Source organism: Phaenicophaeus curvirostris, unplaced genomic scaffold, assembly GCF_032191515.1.
Source record: "Phaenicophaeus curvirostris isolate KB17595 unplaced genomic scaffold, BPBGC_Pcur_1.0 scaffold_438, whole genome shotgun sequence".
NCBI classification, from domain to species: domain Eukaryota; kingdom Metazoa; phylum Chordata; class Aves; order Cuculiformes; family Cuculidae; genus Phaenicophaeus; species Phaenicophaeus curvirostris.
This window is the reverse complement of record NW_027207021.1, coordinates 31,508-46,911: the sequence shown is the minus strand read 5'-3', so window position 1 is coordinate 46,911 and position 15,404 is coordinate 31,508. Positions and strand designations below refer to the sequence as shown.

Here is a 15,404-nt window from a genome sequence, read left to right as displayed (position 1 = left end):
GTTTGAATTTGTTTCTCTGCTTAACCGGAACGTAACATCCCCTGCCCCCCATGTTGACAGCTGATAAGTTAATTCTTTGTTTCAATTCTGGTTAAATTAGCACGTTTATTTCTGCCATTGTTTAAGCCTGGAAAAGGCAGCTAAGTGATGGGAACCTGTCAGGAACACTCTTGGCTGTGCAGCCATCACTTAATTTAGAAGCTCCTCCCGTTTCTTTTTCTGAACAAGCCCTGCTGGTAACTTGTCTTGTCGGTAGTTTCTCTCTTTGTGTGTGTGTGCAAGCTCTCAACTCACAGAATCACTAGGTTGGAAAAGACCTCCAGGATCATCGAGTCCAACCATTCCTGTCAACCACTCAACCATGTCCCTGGGCAAAGAAAGCATTAAGGACCTCAGCCTTGTCCTCGTCCTGTGTCACAGTTGGGATCTGGATGGTCCAAGAGGGGCCCTTGAAGCCCTTAAAGGGATTCCAGGGTGATCTAGAAGGGTCCAGATGGTCTAGATAGGTCTGGGTGCCTTCAGAAGGGTCCTGGGAGTATCTACAGGGGTCCTGGGGAGACCAAGAGGGGTCCTTGAAGGCCTTAAAGGTGTTCCAGGGCAATCTAGAGGGGTCCTGGGGGTCCTAGAAGGGTCCTAGGGGGCTCTAGAGGGGTGCTGGTGGTCCCTGCAGGGGTCCTGAGGGCCCTAGATGCGTACTCAGGGGCTCTAGGTACGTCTGGGTGCCTTTAGAAGGATCCTGGGGGTCTCTAGAAGTGTCCTGGGGGGTCTCTAGAGGGGTCCTCACATCTGACGGGAGTCCGTGTGGATGATGCCCTTCCCTGCTGCCACAAGCCCGGTTTGGGGAGCTGATTTCCACCCGCCTCCTGCGCCTCTGCTGCAACATCAGAGGCACAGAGGGAGGTTTGTGGGCGTCCAGGCACCTCGACGCTGCCAGCAAACCAACCAGCCTGACAGGGCAAGCAGGGAAGCGATTTTCTCCCGCTTGGGTGTTGCTGCTGTGGAAGTGGAAGAGAGGGGGTTGTAAGCCGCCCGCGGCACATCCAGCCTGGGCTCCTGTTCCCAGGAGGAAGCGCCTCAGCCCTGCCCTCCGCGTTCCCCTAGGGATGCCACAGCCTCATTTCCCCCATTTCTTCGGAGGCCGATGCGACCGGCACCGCAGCACCGAGCGTGCCAAGCCGGGCTGGGCTGGTTCGCCGCCACCGCAGCCCTGCAGAACGCGGCCTCCAAGATCCCACTCCCGCTCCGGTGTTTGGCTGCGTCCTCGCAGCCGTTTGGCAAATTGCGTTAGGAAACTTGGCACGGCGCTGCCCATCCCTGCCGCTCGGCCTGAGCACGTGCTGCGCGGCGTGGGGCAGTGCCAGCTGCTGGCACCGGCGAGGGGAGCGGCAAGGCTCCAAGCAAGCGGCGTCTTAGCCTCCGCGTCCCCATCTGCGGTGAGGGAGGGGAGCCCAGCCGCCCACCTGCCCGTTCCCCGGTGCAGATCTCCTCACGCACGCCCGACTTTCCAGCAGAAATACCTCCTTTCTTTGTTGTTTGTAACTCAATGACCTTTGGTACCTCATTTCAGCTGTATTTTTTTAAACGTAGCTGTTCTCTGCCTTAAGGATGAAATGTATCTTCAACATATTGATCATAGAATCACGAGGTTGGAAAGGACCCACCGGATCATCAAGTCCAACCATTCCCATCAATTGCTAAACCATGTCCCTCAGCACCTCATCCACCCGTGCCTTAAACCCCGCCAGGGAAGGGGACTCAACCCCCTCCCTGGGCAGCCTCTGCCAGGGACCAATCACCCTTTCCATGAAAAATTCTTTCCTAATGTCCAGCCTGACCCTCCCCTGGTGGAGCTTGAGGCCATTCCCTCTCGTCCTGTCCCCTGTCCCTTGGGAGAAGAGCCCAGCTCCCTCCTCTCCACAACCTCCTCTCAGGGAGTTGGAGAGAGCAATGAGGTCTCCCCTCAGCCTCCTCTTCTCCAGGCTAAACACCCCCAGCTCTCTCAGCCGCTCCTCTTGTTCTCCAGCCCCTTCCCCAGCTTCGTTGCTCTTCTCTGGACTCGCTGCAGAGCCTCAACATCCTTCTTGTGGTGAGGGGCCAGAACTGAACACATCCAGGTCATTGATAAAGACATCGAACAGGGCTGGAGCCAGCACTGAGCCCTGGGGACACCACTTGGAACTGGCCTCCAGCTGGAGTTAACTTCACTCGTGTGACTGAAGTCCTGGACCTTGCAACACCATGATGGTTTTTTGGTTCTGTTTATTTGGATTCTGTCCCTTCCGAGTGCACATTCTGTCAGCTCTCTACCTCTTTTTCCTTGGGCTGAGGAGCTGCTGGGGAGCTCAGCCCCGCGCTGGGAGCTGCTTTTCCCTTTCCGAGAGCTTCTGGTGGGACTGGAAGAGCAGCTCCTGCCCCGGCGCCAGCCACGCTCGCCCCCGCGTCCCCAGCTCTGCCCCACAGCAGGGCTGGGGCGCAGGAGGCAGCCCCCTCCTCTCCCTGCAGCCTCGCTCGCGCCCGGGGAAGGAACAACTGGTGTGTAGGTGGGGTGGGAGCTGCCGCCTGCGACGCTTTCCTCCACCTCGCCTTCCCTCTGGCTCTGGGCCCCGTTCCCCACCGCAAACTGGGGGGTGGGTGGCACAGCCCCCCCTCCCGCACCCCCCGGTGCGCCCCAGGGCTGTGCTGGAGCAGCCGGACTTGGCTTGCGTGGGGAGGGGGGAAAGCGTGTGAGGAGGAAGGATGCTGGTGATGTGGAAGGGGGGCTTGGGGAGCTCTCAACTGCCTCCCTTGGCATCCTGCTGCTTTCCTTCCTTCCCTGCAGCTCTTTGCAGCCCCTGCCCTGGCTGTCGGCAGTGGGTTGGGGTCCCGGAGCCTCCCACCCCCCTCAGGATGGCTGTGCGCCTTCGCTCTGCCTCAGTTTCCCTTCCTGGTAGAGGCCTCAGGGCTGACCCTGGTCCCAGAGCCACTTGGAACCATCGCGTGGACCTCAACTAGAAGCTGCTGGGTGAGAAGCCCCTCAAGTGGGAGCTCTCCCCTTCCCCAAATACCGAGACCCCCCCCCGGCTCCCAGCGCCGCAGCCGGGAAGTGGGTTAAGGCGCCAGCTCGGGGAGGGATTTTTCCCTGGGTGTAATTTTTGCCTCCTACACAAGGTCTGTTTTCAGCAGCGCCTGGAGGCTTCGCGCCCCCCGCTCGGCTGCCGGGGTGGGAGAACGCGAGGCGGCTGCGAGCGGAGGCGCGGGCTTTGGGAGGGAAGCGCTCGCTCCACATCCCAGCTCGTTAGGAGAAATAACAGCAAATTAATTAAGCTAATAACTTGCTCTGCGCTAGCGGTGCCCCCGTCCATGCCGAGCCGACAGGCCTGGATGTGGGGCGCGTTTCCCGAGGGGTGAGCACGGCGCCATGCTCCAGATCTCTCCCGCGTGGCTTCTCCGTGCCTCAGTTTCCCCTCCAGCCTCCGCTCTCAGGAGAAGCCCCTCTCCTTGTGGCCAACGCACAATGTTTGCACCCAGGGTCGCTCAACACCCACCCCGGAGCTCAGCTGGGAGCGGTTCGGGGTCTTGGGTGGATTGGGGGGGGCTCAGGGCTGGTTCTGGGGGTGCAGGGGGAGGGGGGCTCCAGTGGGGGAGGGTAGCTGTGCCATCCCGTTCCATCCACCCGGGACACCGCGTAGCTCGGGATGGGGATGCGGGGACACGTTTTCCCTGCGAGCGCGTGGATGGAGTTGCCAAGCAACCGGCGGGTGGAGGCGAAGCGGGAACAAAGCGGGAGCTGGGGGGACCCTCCATCGCTCCCCAAAACCCCCCGTGGGCCCAGGCAGCGGGCGAGAAGGGGGATACGATGTCACTCGCCGTGTCCCTTTGGCCGTGGCCACCAACCAAGCCTAGTTCCGTGGGTCTGTGGGGAATGGACCGTGGGAGACTGGGGGCGATGCGGGGGCTGCGCCCCCATCGCCACCAGAGGGGATGTGAGGGGACATCCAGGGGGACAAGGGGATGGGGAAAGGGACCCCACGCCTGGGACATGAGGGGACATCCAGGGGGTCAAGGGGATGGGGAAAGGGACCCCACACTTGGGATGTGAGGGGACATCCAGGGGGGCAAGGGGATGGGGAAAGGGACCCCACACCTGGGACGTGAGGGGACATCCAGGGGGGCAAGGGGATGGGGAAAGGGACCCCACACCTGGAACGTGAGGGGACATCCAGGGGGTCAAGGGGATGGGAAAGGGACCCCACACCTGGGACGTGAGGGGACATCTAGAGGGACAAGGGGATGGGGAAAGGGACCCCACGCCTGGAACGTGAGGGGACATCCAGGGGGGCAAGGGGATGGGGAAAGGGACCCCACACCTGGGACGTGAGGGGACATCCAGGGGGGCAAGGAGACAGAGAAAGGGACCCCACCCTGCCCTGCCCCAGCTCCTGCCCCGGCTTGCCCAGCCTGGCAGGGCCTGTTCCCAGCCTGGCAGAGCGCGGGGGGGCCTGGCAGGCGCCCCAACACACCCAACCCTGCCCGCAGGGCCACCCCCGCCTCAGGGGACCCCGCGCCAGCCGGGGGGAGGGTGGGGGAGCTGGCACGCACCCCCAGGCCTTTCCCACGCTGCATGGGGGGCAGAGAGATGGGGGGCAAGGACCCCTCGCAGGGGACATCCAGGGGGGCTGGGAGGGGGGGAAAGGGACCCCAACCCTGGGACATGAGGGGACATCCAGGGGGGGAACCGCATCCCAATGCTGCGAGGGGGTCGGGGGGTGCCTGTGCCTCCCCTGTGCGGGGCTGTGGAGGGGGGGGACCCGCATCCCCAGTGCTGGGGGGGGTCCCAGGGTGTGTAGAGCATCGCCTGTCTGGGGCTGCGGGGAGGGACCCGCATCCCAGTGCTGCGGGGGGGGTCCCAGGCTGGGTAGAGCATCACCTGTGCAGGGCTGCAGTGGGGGGAATCGCATCCCCGGTGCTGGAGGGGGGGGGGGTCCCAGGGTGGGTAGAGCATCAGCTGTGCGGGGCTGCGGGGAGGGACCCGCATCCCAGTGCTGCGGGGTGGGGGGGGGGGGTTCGGGGTTGGGCAGCGCATCCCTGTGCGGGGCTGATACCCGCATCCCTCGGCCGGTTCCTCTCTCGGTGCCGGTGCCGGGGGGGGGTTGGAAGGGTCAGTGCCGGTGCTGGGGGGAGGGGGGGGGCTGTACCTGTACCGGGGGGGGCTGTACCGGTGCCAGGGGGGCTGTACCGGTGCCGGGGGGGGCTGTACCGGTGCCGGGGGGGGGATGCCGGTGCCGGGGGAGGGATGCCGGTGCCGGGGGGGGCTGTACCGGCGCCGGGGGGGGCGGTGCCGGTGCCGGTGCCGGGGGGGGGGCGGTGTCTCGGGGCGGGGCGGTCGCTGTTGGCGGCTCCGCAGGCGCGGGGCGGGCGGGGACGCGGCTACCGGGGCCCCGAGCGGAGCCGCCGCCGCCGCCGCCGCCGCCAACCCCCCCCCTTTCCCTTCCTCCCCATCCCCAGCCCCCCCACCCACCCCCCCCTCCATGGCCCCCTGAGCCCATCCCCCCCCCCCCCCCCCCAACCCACCCTCCCCGGCCATGAAGCCGCTGGAGAAGTTGCTGAAGAAGCCGGTGTCGCACCTGCCGGGGCCGCGGCGACAGAGCCTCCCCCGGTCCCCCGAGGAGCCGCCGGGACCCGCAACGCCGGCCCCGGGGGGGGGCGAGGGGCGCTGGCTGGAGCTGCGACCCCCGGAGGCGCCGCTGCGCTCCCCGGAGGAGCCGTCGCCGGGAGGAGGAGGAGGAGGAGGAGGAGGAGGGGGGGGGGGAGCGGGAGCCGCCGAGCCCCGAGCCGCCGCCCGGTCCCCGGTGCTGCTGCGGCTGCGGCCCCGCCGCCCCCGACACCCCCGAGCGGCTCCTGGGGACCCTGATCGAGCGGCTGCCCCAGGGGGGGGGCGCACGGAGCCGGGTGCAGAGCAGGTACCGGGGGGGGGGGCACCGGGAGAGGAGGGGAGGGGGGGGGGATTGAATGGCTGGGGATGCTGAGCAGGTACCGGGGAGGGAGGGGGGTGCACGGAGGGGGATGCTGAGCAGGTACCGGGGGGGGGGTGGCACCGGGAGAGGAGGGAAAGGGGGAACGGGGAGGGGGGATTGAACGGCTGGGGATGCTGAGCAGGTACTGGGGAGGGGGGGACACCGGGAGAGGAGGGGAGGGGGGGGATTGAATGGCTGGGGATGCTGAGCAGGTACCGGGGAGGGGGGGAGACGGGGAACGGGGACCCCCGGGGGCAGAGAAGGAGTAATGGGGAGGGGGGATTGAGCGGCTGGGGATGCTGAGCAGGTACCGGAGGCGGGGGGGGATGCACGGAGGGGGATGCTGAGCAGGTACCGGGGCGCAAGGAATCCCAGGAGAGGCGGAGAGGAGGGGAATGGGGACCCCCGGGAGCAGGGAAGGGATAACGGGGAGGGGGGGATTGAACGGCTGGGGATGCTGAGCAAGTACCGAGGTTGGGGGGGACCCCGGGAGAGGCGAGGAGGGGGGGGTGCGGAGCGGGTACCGGCACGGTGGGACCCCCGGGGGCGGAGAGAGGAAGGAGGAGGGGATGCTGGGGGGCACTGCGGGACCCCCGGCGGCGGCTGAGAGTGGGAATGCGGGGGAGACACTGCGGGGGGGGTGAGACCGGGAGCTGCGGCAAGGGATGCGGGGTGGGAGATGCCAGGGTGGGAGACACGGGGTTGGGGATGCCAAGGGAGCAGATGCTGGGAGGGCAGGGGGGACACTGGGGTGCCGGGGTGGGAGATGAAGGGTTGGGGACACCAGGGTGGGAGATACTGAGGTGGGAGACGCAGGGTTGAGGATGCCAAGGTGGGGGATGCCAGGGTGGGAAGACACCGGGATGGAGATGCCGGGGTGGGAGATGCAGGGTTTGGGATGCCAGGGTGGGAGATGCTGGGATGCAGACGCTGGGATGAGAAACATGAGGTTGTGGACACCGGGGTTGGGGGTGCCAGGCTGGGAGATGCCAGGCTGGGAGATGCCAGGCTGGGAGACACTAGGTGCTCGGTGAGGTGAGCGGCACCGCTCCGGAGGGGTGGCGAGGTGAGGCTGGGTCCCCCCCCAGCCTGGTGGCAGTGCCAGGCAGGGATGCTGCGGGGTGGCACGGGTCCTGCTGAGGGGCAGTTTTGGGTGCGTGGGGCTGGGAGGGAGCCAGGTTGGGTGCAGGTGGGCTGGGAGCTGCCGTGCTGCAGGGATTCCTGGTCCAGGTGACCCCACTTGGTTGTTGGGGGGCACCTGGGGGGCACGGGGGACCCCATGGCAGCGCCAGCCCCGGGGATGCTGGCGGCAGGGTGGGGCTCAGCGACTCTCGGGAGCCTTTCGGGTAGGAGCGAGACTGGCAGCGCCAGGCCCTGCCTGCACCGACACGCCGCCAGCCCTGCCCTGCGGTGCCCGGGCTGGCGGGGAGCCGGGGTTGGGGGGCAAGGAGCCAGCGCGGGCAGCCGGGGGCTCCCGGTGTGGGGAAGCCAGCCCTGTGCCCGCTGGTGGTCCCAGCAGCTTTGGGGGGCAGCGTGGGGGCTGCAGAGGGATGGGGAAACTGAGGCACGGCTGGAAGAGACTGCATGGGGGGGGTGTTTAGCTCTTTCTACCCCCCCAAGCAGATCCTAGTGGGGTCAGGGGGCTGCATCCCTGCCCTGGGGTCCCCTCTCCGTGCTGCCAGTGGCTCTGATCCCCCCGATGTGCACGCAGGGTGCTGGATGTGGGGCACCAGCCCTGGGGGTCTGGGTTTGGGGGGGCCCAGCCTGCCCCCCTGGCCGCCGTGTCCCTCTTTCAGCACAGCTTGTCCCCCGCGGGCGCTGTGCCCGGCACGGTGGTGCCAGGGGAGCCTCGGCGCTGTCTCGGCACAGATCGGTGACCAGGTTAATGTGCTGGATGGGGCCTGGGGGATGCTCAGCACAGCCCCTCCGGTGGCGTTGGCTCCTCTTGGGGGGCCCCGGGGTCCCCAGTACAGCCCCGGCACCCCTGGGGCGCGCGGGCACAGCACCCTGGCTCCCCCCTGGCCATCGACTCGCTCCGAGCCCGGGGTCAAGGGTTGCTTGCCCAGGGCTGGGCGAGGCCGCGGTGCCTCGTGCAAAGGTCACGGTGCTGGGAGCTGGCATCGCCGGGCATCGGCCTCGTGGCTCACCCGCCTGTGCCAAAACACCCTTCCCTCGTGCCTCAGTTTCCCCCTCGTGCCTCAGTTTCCCCCTCGTGCCTCAGTTTCCCACCCCGTGCCTCGTGCCTCAGTTTCCCCGTGCCACGCGCTGGTTCGGTTGCAGCCGGGCACGCCAGGGCGTCGCGGCTCAGTCCTGCTCCGCGAGGTGCCAGCCGCCCCGCGGGGCTGGGAGTGGGGCCCTGAGTCAACCCTGGGCTCGGCGTGGGGGTTCGGCGGCGTCTCCCGGTGTCACCCCGGGAGTTGGCGTCGCACCCCGAGCCTCCTGGGGTGGGGGGTGTTGGTGAGGGGCAGGGTGCCCACCGCCTGCCCCCCACCCCGTTCTCTCCCCCCAGAGTCGCTGCTGGACGACATCGTGCTCACCCACTCGCTTTTCCTGCCCACCGAGCGCTTTTTGCAGCAGCTGCACCAGCAATATCCTTGGGGGGCTCTGGGGGGTTAACTGGGGCACCCTGGGGGCAGAGGACGGGGGGCTGAGGCTGGAAATGAGGGGGGCACGAGGGTGGCACAAGGTTGAGATGGGGAGGGGTCGGAGGCTGGAAATGAGGAGGGGGGCATGAGGGTGCCAGGGAATCGTGATGGGGAGGGGTCTATGGTTGGGCACAGGGAGGGCACCAGGGTGCAATCAGGGGGGGCACGAGGGTGGCAGGAGGTTATGATGGGGAGGGGTCCAAGGCTGGGAACGAGGAGGGCACTGGGTGCAGGGAGGGGGGGTGCAGAGGTGGCAGGAGATTCGGATGGGGAGGGGTCCGAGGTTGGGCACAGGGAGGGCACCAGGGTGCAATGAGGGGGGGCAGGAGGGTGCGGAGGATGGGGGGGCCTGAGATTGGGCATGAGGGGGGCACTGGGGTGCAGTGAGGGGGGGCACGAGGGTGGCAGGAGGGTGGCATGAGGTTATGATGGGGAGGGGTCCGAGGCTGGGGATGAGAAGGGCACTGGGTGCAGGGAGGGGGGTGCAGAGGGGGTAGGAGGGTGGCACGAATTTGCGGTGGGGAGGGCTCCGCAGGATGCTGCGAGGATGAAGGCAAAGGGGCATCCAGGAGGGCATCGGGGTGGGCACGGGGGTGCCATGCGGGTGATGATGGGGGGAGGATGCCCCATGCCATGCGTGGAATTGCAAGGAGGGGGGTGCCAGGGGAGCCACAAGATGAGAATTGGGGTGCCACCTGGGTGGGCGCCTGGGCGCCACGAGGAGCTCGGGGCTGGGGCGCGAGGCGTGATGCCAACCGGGGCGGGTGTGGGGAGCGCCTCGCGGGGTGATGGGGGGGTGCAGCGGGGGGGGTCATGTGAGCCGTGGTCCCTCCTTGACGGTGCCACCTTCGTGCTGGCAGCGGGCACCCCCCCGGCACGCTGGGAGGAGGGCGCGGGGCTGCGACGCAAGCGGGCAGTGCTGGCCGTGCTGCTGCATTTCCTCGACACCTACAAGGGGCTCCTGCAGGAGGAGGAGAGCGCGGGGAAGGTCATCAAGGTGTGGGTCCCCCCCACTGCACCCCAACTCTAGGACCCGTTATCCCCTCAAAACCCCCTACCCTGAGCCCCTCTCGCCCTCGCCAGGAGCTCTACCTGCTCATCATGAAGGACACGTCCCTCTACCATGACCTGGAGGATGAGATCCTCAAGCTCCACCAGCTCGTAGAGACAGTGGAGCTCAAGTAAGTGGGGTTCGGGGGGTCCCTGTGGGGCAGGGGGTGTTCAGGGAGGGGTTTGCGACCCTTGGGGATGCTCAGGAGCTGGGGATGGGGGGGTCATTAGCAACTCTTCATTAATGAGCAAAAAACCCTGGACTGGGGGTTGTGGCTGAGCATCCCAGGAGGGCTTGGGGTGCAGCACCCTTGGGTGCTGGGGGTGCCCCCCCTGACCCCGTGCTGGTGCCGCAGGGTGGCCGACGAGACGCCCCCCCCGAACAAGCAGGTGAAGCCGCTGTTCCGACATTTCCGCCGCATCGACTCGTGCCTGCAGACGCGAGTGGCTTTTCGGGGCTCCGACGAGAGTGAGTGGCCGGCACCGCGTGCCACCGTGGGTGCTGGGGTCCCAGGGTCCCCTCCTTGGCCCTGCGGTGGCTCCGTGCCTCAGTTTCCCCCAGTCAGAGAGCCCCGGGGAGACGCGCGGGGTCTGGGATGACCCTGACACCCTATTTTCTCCCCAGTTTTCTGCCACTGCCTCAGTTTCCCCCAGTCAGAGAGCCCCTGGGAAGATGCATGGGGTCTGGGATGACCCTGACCCCCTCTTTTCTCCCCAGTTTTCTGCCGCGTGTACATGCCCGACCACTCGTACGTCACCATCCGCAGCCGCCTCTCGGCCTCGGTGCAGGACATCTTGGCCTCGGTCACCGAGAAGCTCCAGTACTCGGAGGAGCAGAGCGCCCGCGAGGACGCCCTCATCCTGGTCACCATGGCCTCGTCTGGAGGTGGTGGTGGAGCTTTGGGGGGTTGGGTTCTGAGGTTTTTTGGGGGGGTCTGGTTGGTGCTGACCCCCTCCCCGCGTGCCCCCGGCAGAGAAAGCCGTGCTGCAGCCCAGCGAGGAGTGCGTCTTCACCACCCTGGGCATCAACAGCCACCTCTTCGCCTGCACCAAGGACACCTTCGACTCCCTGGTGAGCACCACGGGACCCCCAAAGCATCCTCGGGGCTGTGGGGACCCCTGGGAAAAGAGGGAGGAACCTCCTATGGGACCCCCAGCCCTGGGGCTGTGGTGATCCCCCTGCAGGACCCCCAGGTGTGGGGCTGTGGGGACCTCTGGGACCCCCAACCCATCCTTGGGGCTGTGGGGACCCCTGGGCAGAAGAGGGGGGACCCTCTTACAGGACCCCCAGGGTCCAGCTCCCTCTCAGCGTCCCCGTGTCCCCTCGCAGGTGCCGCTGCCGGAGGAGATCCAGGTGGTGCCGGGGGACACGGAGATCCATCGCGTGGAGCCGGAGGACGTCGCCAACCACCTCACCGCCTTCCACTGGGAGCTCTTCCGCTGCATCCACGAGGTGAGGGGGGCACCCTGACACTGTCCATGTGTCCGTGGGACCCTGACAATGACTGGGTGACCCTGACACTGTCCGTGTGTCCATGAGAACCTGACAATGACCAGGTGACCTTGATGCTGTCCGTGTGTCCATGAGAACCTGACACTGTCCATGTGTCCGTGAGACCCTGACTATGACCAGGTGACCTTGATGCTGTCCGTGTGTCCATGAGATCCTGATACTGTCTGTGTGTCCACGAGAACCTGACAATGACCAGGTGACCCTGATGCTGTCCATGTGTCTGTGGGACCCTGACACTGTCCATGTGTCCATGAGACCCTGATGCTGTCCATGTGTCCATGAGACCCTGACAATGACCAGGTGACCTTGATGCTGTCCGTACGTCCATGGGACCCTGACACTGTCCATGTGTCCGTGAGACCCTGACAATGACCGGATGACCCTGATGATGTCTGTGTGTCCATGAGAACCTGACACTGTCCGTGTGTCCATGAGACCCTGATGCTGTCCATGTGTCCATGAGAACCTGACAATGACCAGGTGACCCTGACACTGTCCGTATGTCCATGGGAACCTGACATTGTCTGTTTGTCCATGAGACCCTGATGCTGTCCATGTGTCCATGAGACCCTGACAACAACCAGGTGACCTCAATGCTGTCCATGTGTCCATGGGACCCTGACACTGTCCGTGTGTCCACGAGAACCTGACAATGACCAGGTGACCCTGATGCTGTCCGTGTGTCCATGAGATCCTGACACTGTCCGTGTGTCCATGAGACCCTGATGCTGTCCATGTGTCCATGAGACCCTGACAATGACCAGGTGACCTCGATGCTGTCTGTGTGTCCATGGGACCCTGACACTGTCCATGTGTCCATGAGAACCTGACAATGACTGGGTGACCCTGATGATGTCCGTGTGTCCATGAGACCCTGACAATGACCAGGTGACCTTGATGCTGTCTGTGTGTCCATGAGACCCTGATGCTGTCCATGTGTCCATGAGAACCTGACAATGACCAGGTGACCTCAATGCTGTCCGTGTGTCCATGGGACCCTGACAGTGTCCATGTGTCCACGAGAACCTGACAATGACCAGGTGACCCTGGTGCTGTCCGTGTGTCCATGGGACCCTGATGCTGTCCATGTGTCCACGAGAACCTGACAATGACCAGGTGAGCCTGGTGCTGTCCGTGTGTCCATGGGACCCTGACAGTGTCCATGTGTCCGTGAGAACCTGACAATGACCGGATGACCCTGACGATGTCCATGTGTCCATGAGACCCTGACAATGACCAGGTGACCTTGATGCTGTCCATGTGTCCATGGGACCCTGACACTGTCCGTGTGTCCAGAAGAACCTAACAATGACTGGGTGACCCTGACAACGACCAGATGACCCTGGTGCTGTCCGTGTGTCCATGGGACCCTGACACTGTCCATGTGCCCATGAGACCCTGACAGTGACTGGGTGCCCCTGACGCCGTCCGTGTGTCCCTCCGGCAGCTGGAATTTGTGGACTACGTGTTCCACGGGGAGCGCGGCCGGCGGGAGACGGCCAACCTGGAGCTGCTGCTGCAGCGCTGCAGCGAGGTGCAGCACTGGGTGGGCACCGAGCTGCTGCTCTGCGAGTCGCTGGGCAAGCGCGCCCACCTCCTCAAGAAGCTCATCAAGGTGGCTGCCATGTGAGTAGGGGGCTGGAGGGTGCAAGGTGTGTGTGTGGGGGTGTCTCTGCCCACCCTCCTCATCCTCGTTTCTCCCCACCCCAGCTGCAAGCAGAACCAGGACATGCTCTCCTTCTACGCCATCGTCATCGGGCTCAACAACGCTGCCATCAGCCGCCTGCGCCTCACCTGGGAGGTAAGGGGGTGGGGGGTGTCCTGGACCCCCCCCCCCCCCCAAGGTGCTCCCTGACCCCCCCCAAGGTGCTCCCTGACCCCCCCCAGGTGCTCCCGGACCCTTCCCTAGGTGCTCCCTGAACCCCCTCCAGGTGATTCCAACCTCATCCCCAGGTCCCTCCTGGGTGCTCACGGTCCCCTCCTTGTCTTGCAGAAGCTCCCAGGGAAATTCAAGAACCTGTTTCGGAAGTTCGAGAACCTGACGGTGAGAGATGCTTGGGGGCGGAGGGGGGGGTTACTGGAGAGGGGAGGGGTATTTAGGAATGAGGGGAGTGGGTAGGGGATGTTCCCATCTCAACCCAGGGTGTCCTTGTCGTGTCCCCCCCACTCTGGGGATGATGGGGATGATGAGGATGATGGGGATGATGGAGATGATGGGGATGCTGGGGATGCTGGTACCCATGGGGGGCTGCTCACCCCCACCCCAAACCTGACCCCCACCCTACCCCCCCCCACCCCAGGACCCTTGCAGGAACCACAAGACCTACCGGGAGGTGCTGGCCAAGATGAAGCCCCCCCTCATCCCCTTTGTGCCGCTCATCCTCAAAGGTGAGGGGGCCCTGGGGGCTGCCTGCACCCCGCCATGGGCTGGGGTCCCTCTGCTGCTCCCCCTCACCCCCTTTTTTCCCCTCCTCCCAGATCTGACCTTCCTGCACGAGGGCAGCAAGACCCTCCTGGATGGGCTGGTCAACGTGGAGAAACTGGTGGGTGCCCCCCAGGGTGAGGTCAGGGAGCCCCACAGGGGTCTGGGGTGGGGGGCGCGGGGTCCCTGGGGGGCTGGGTGAGGTCTCAAGGGAGCTGACAGGGGTCTCTGCCCCAGCACGGCATCGCCGAGAAAGTGAGGACCATTCGGAAGTACCGGAGCCGCCCGCTCTGTGAGTACGGTTGTGTGATTGATGGGGTGGGGGGACAGGCATGGCCCCCCCACCCCCCGTGCTGGCACCACGGGGTGGGAACGGGTCTGGACCCGCATCCCTGCGTCGCTGTCGCCGCATCCCCCTTCCTGCAGTGCTGTCCCTGTGTCGCCATTCCCCACATCTCTTCATCCCCATCCCTTCATCGCCGCATTTTCACATCCCTATCTCCTCATCTCCATCCCTAAATCCTCGCCTTGCCCCGCTCCTGCATCACCACTCCCGCAACCTTTCATCCTGCATCCCTGCCTCGCCGTCCCTGCATCTGTATTTCTGCATCGCAGAATACTGTGTGTACCTATTTCCCCCACATCTCCATCCCCATCAGCCTCGCATCTCCATCACTGTCTCTGCATCCCCATCCTCCTGCATCCCTGCGTCCTCATCCTCTTGCATCCCCATGGTCTCCGTCCCTGCATCCTCCTGCATCCCCATCTCATCCCCATATCCCCTTCCCATCCTCCTGCATCTCCATCCCATCCCTGCATCCTCCTGCATCCCCTTCCCATCCCCGTACCCCCATCTCCATCCTCCTGCATGCATCTCCATCCTCCTGCATCTCCATCTCATCCTCCTGCATCTCCATCTCCATCCTCCTGCATCTCCATCTCCATCCTCCTGCATCTCCATCTCCATCCTCCTGCATCTCCATCTCCATCCTCCTGCATCTCCATCTCCATCCTCCTGCATCTCCATCCTCCTGCATCTCCATCCCATCCCTGTATCCCCATCTCCATCCTCCTGCATCTCCATCCTCCTGCATCTCTATCCTCCTGCATCTCCATCCCATCCCCGTATCCCCATCCTCCTGCATCTCCATCCTCCTGCATCTCCATCCTCCTGCATCTCCATCCCATCCCTGTATTCCCATCTCCATCCTCCTGCATCTCCATCCCATCCCTGTATTCCCATCTCCATCCTCCTGCATCTCCATCCCATCCCCGTATCCCCATCATCCCATCCCCGTATCCCCATCATCCCATCCCCGTATCCCCATCTCCATCCTCCTGCATCTCCATCCCATCCCTGTATCTCCATATCCCCATCTCCATATCCCCATCTCCATATCCCCATCTCCATATCCCCATCTCCATATCCCCATCTCCATATCCCCATCTCCATCCTCCTGCATCTCCATCCCATCCCATCCCCGTATCCCCATCATCTCATCCCCACATCTCCGTGCTCCTGCATCCCCATCCCGTTCCATCCCCATCCCGTCCCCATGTCCCCCGTGGGGCCGCGGTGCCGCTGTCCCCCCCACCCCGGTCACGGCCGTCCCCCCCCAGGCCTGGAGCTGGAGGCGTCCCCGTCGCAGCTGCAGACCAAGGCGTACGTGCGGCAGCTCCGCGTCATCGACAACCAGAACCTGCTCTTCGAACTCTCCTACAAGCTGGAGCCCGGCAACCAGTGAGGGACCCCCCCCCAAAAAAACCCTGGGGGGGGGGAC

The 15,404-nt window shown here is 65.0% G+C and overlaps 1 protein-coding gene and 1 long non-coding RNA gene across 4 annotated transcripts; one reads left to right on the top strand and one right to left on the bottom strand.

Annotated features, from left to right (window-relative positions):
* Window positions 1–5,561: 5,561 nt before the first annotated feature.
* On the top strand, window positions 5,562–15,404 carry RAPGEFL1 (Rap guanine nucleotide exchange factor like 1). The gene is given in 17 exon segments (XM_069882957.1): window positions 5,562–5,756; window positions 5,758–5,916; window positions 5,918–5,939; window positions 8,503–8,581; window positions 9,485–9,635; window positions 9,722–9,819; window positions 10,045–10,157; window positions 10,407–10,574; window positions 10,663–10,760; window positions 11,019–11,141; window positions 12,649–12,827; window positions 12,912–13,002; window positions 13,195–13,245; window positions 13,502–13,589; window positions 13,680–13,744; window positions 13,861–13,915; window positions 15,244–15,404. Coding segments are annotated over 17 exon segments (1,860 nt in total). The 3' UTR covers window positions 15,369–15,404.
* On the bottom strand, window positions 11,397–12,183 carry LOC138735084 (uncharacterized). Of its 3 annotated transcripts, XR_011339676.1 has the most exons (4): window positions 12,039–12,183; window positions 11,716–11,970; window positions 11,575–11,667; window positions 11,397–11,506 (listed from the first exon to the last, which is right to left on the bottom strand). It is a non-coding gene; the product is annotated as an uncharacterized lncRNA (long non-coding RNA). The 3 variants fall into 3 exon arrangements; XR_011339674.1 differs by having other exon boundaries at window positions 11,397–11,667; XR_011339675.1 differs by having other exon boundaries at window positions 11,397–11,639.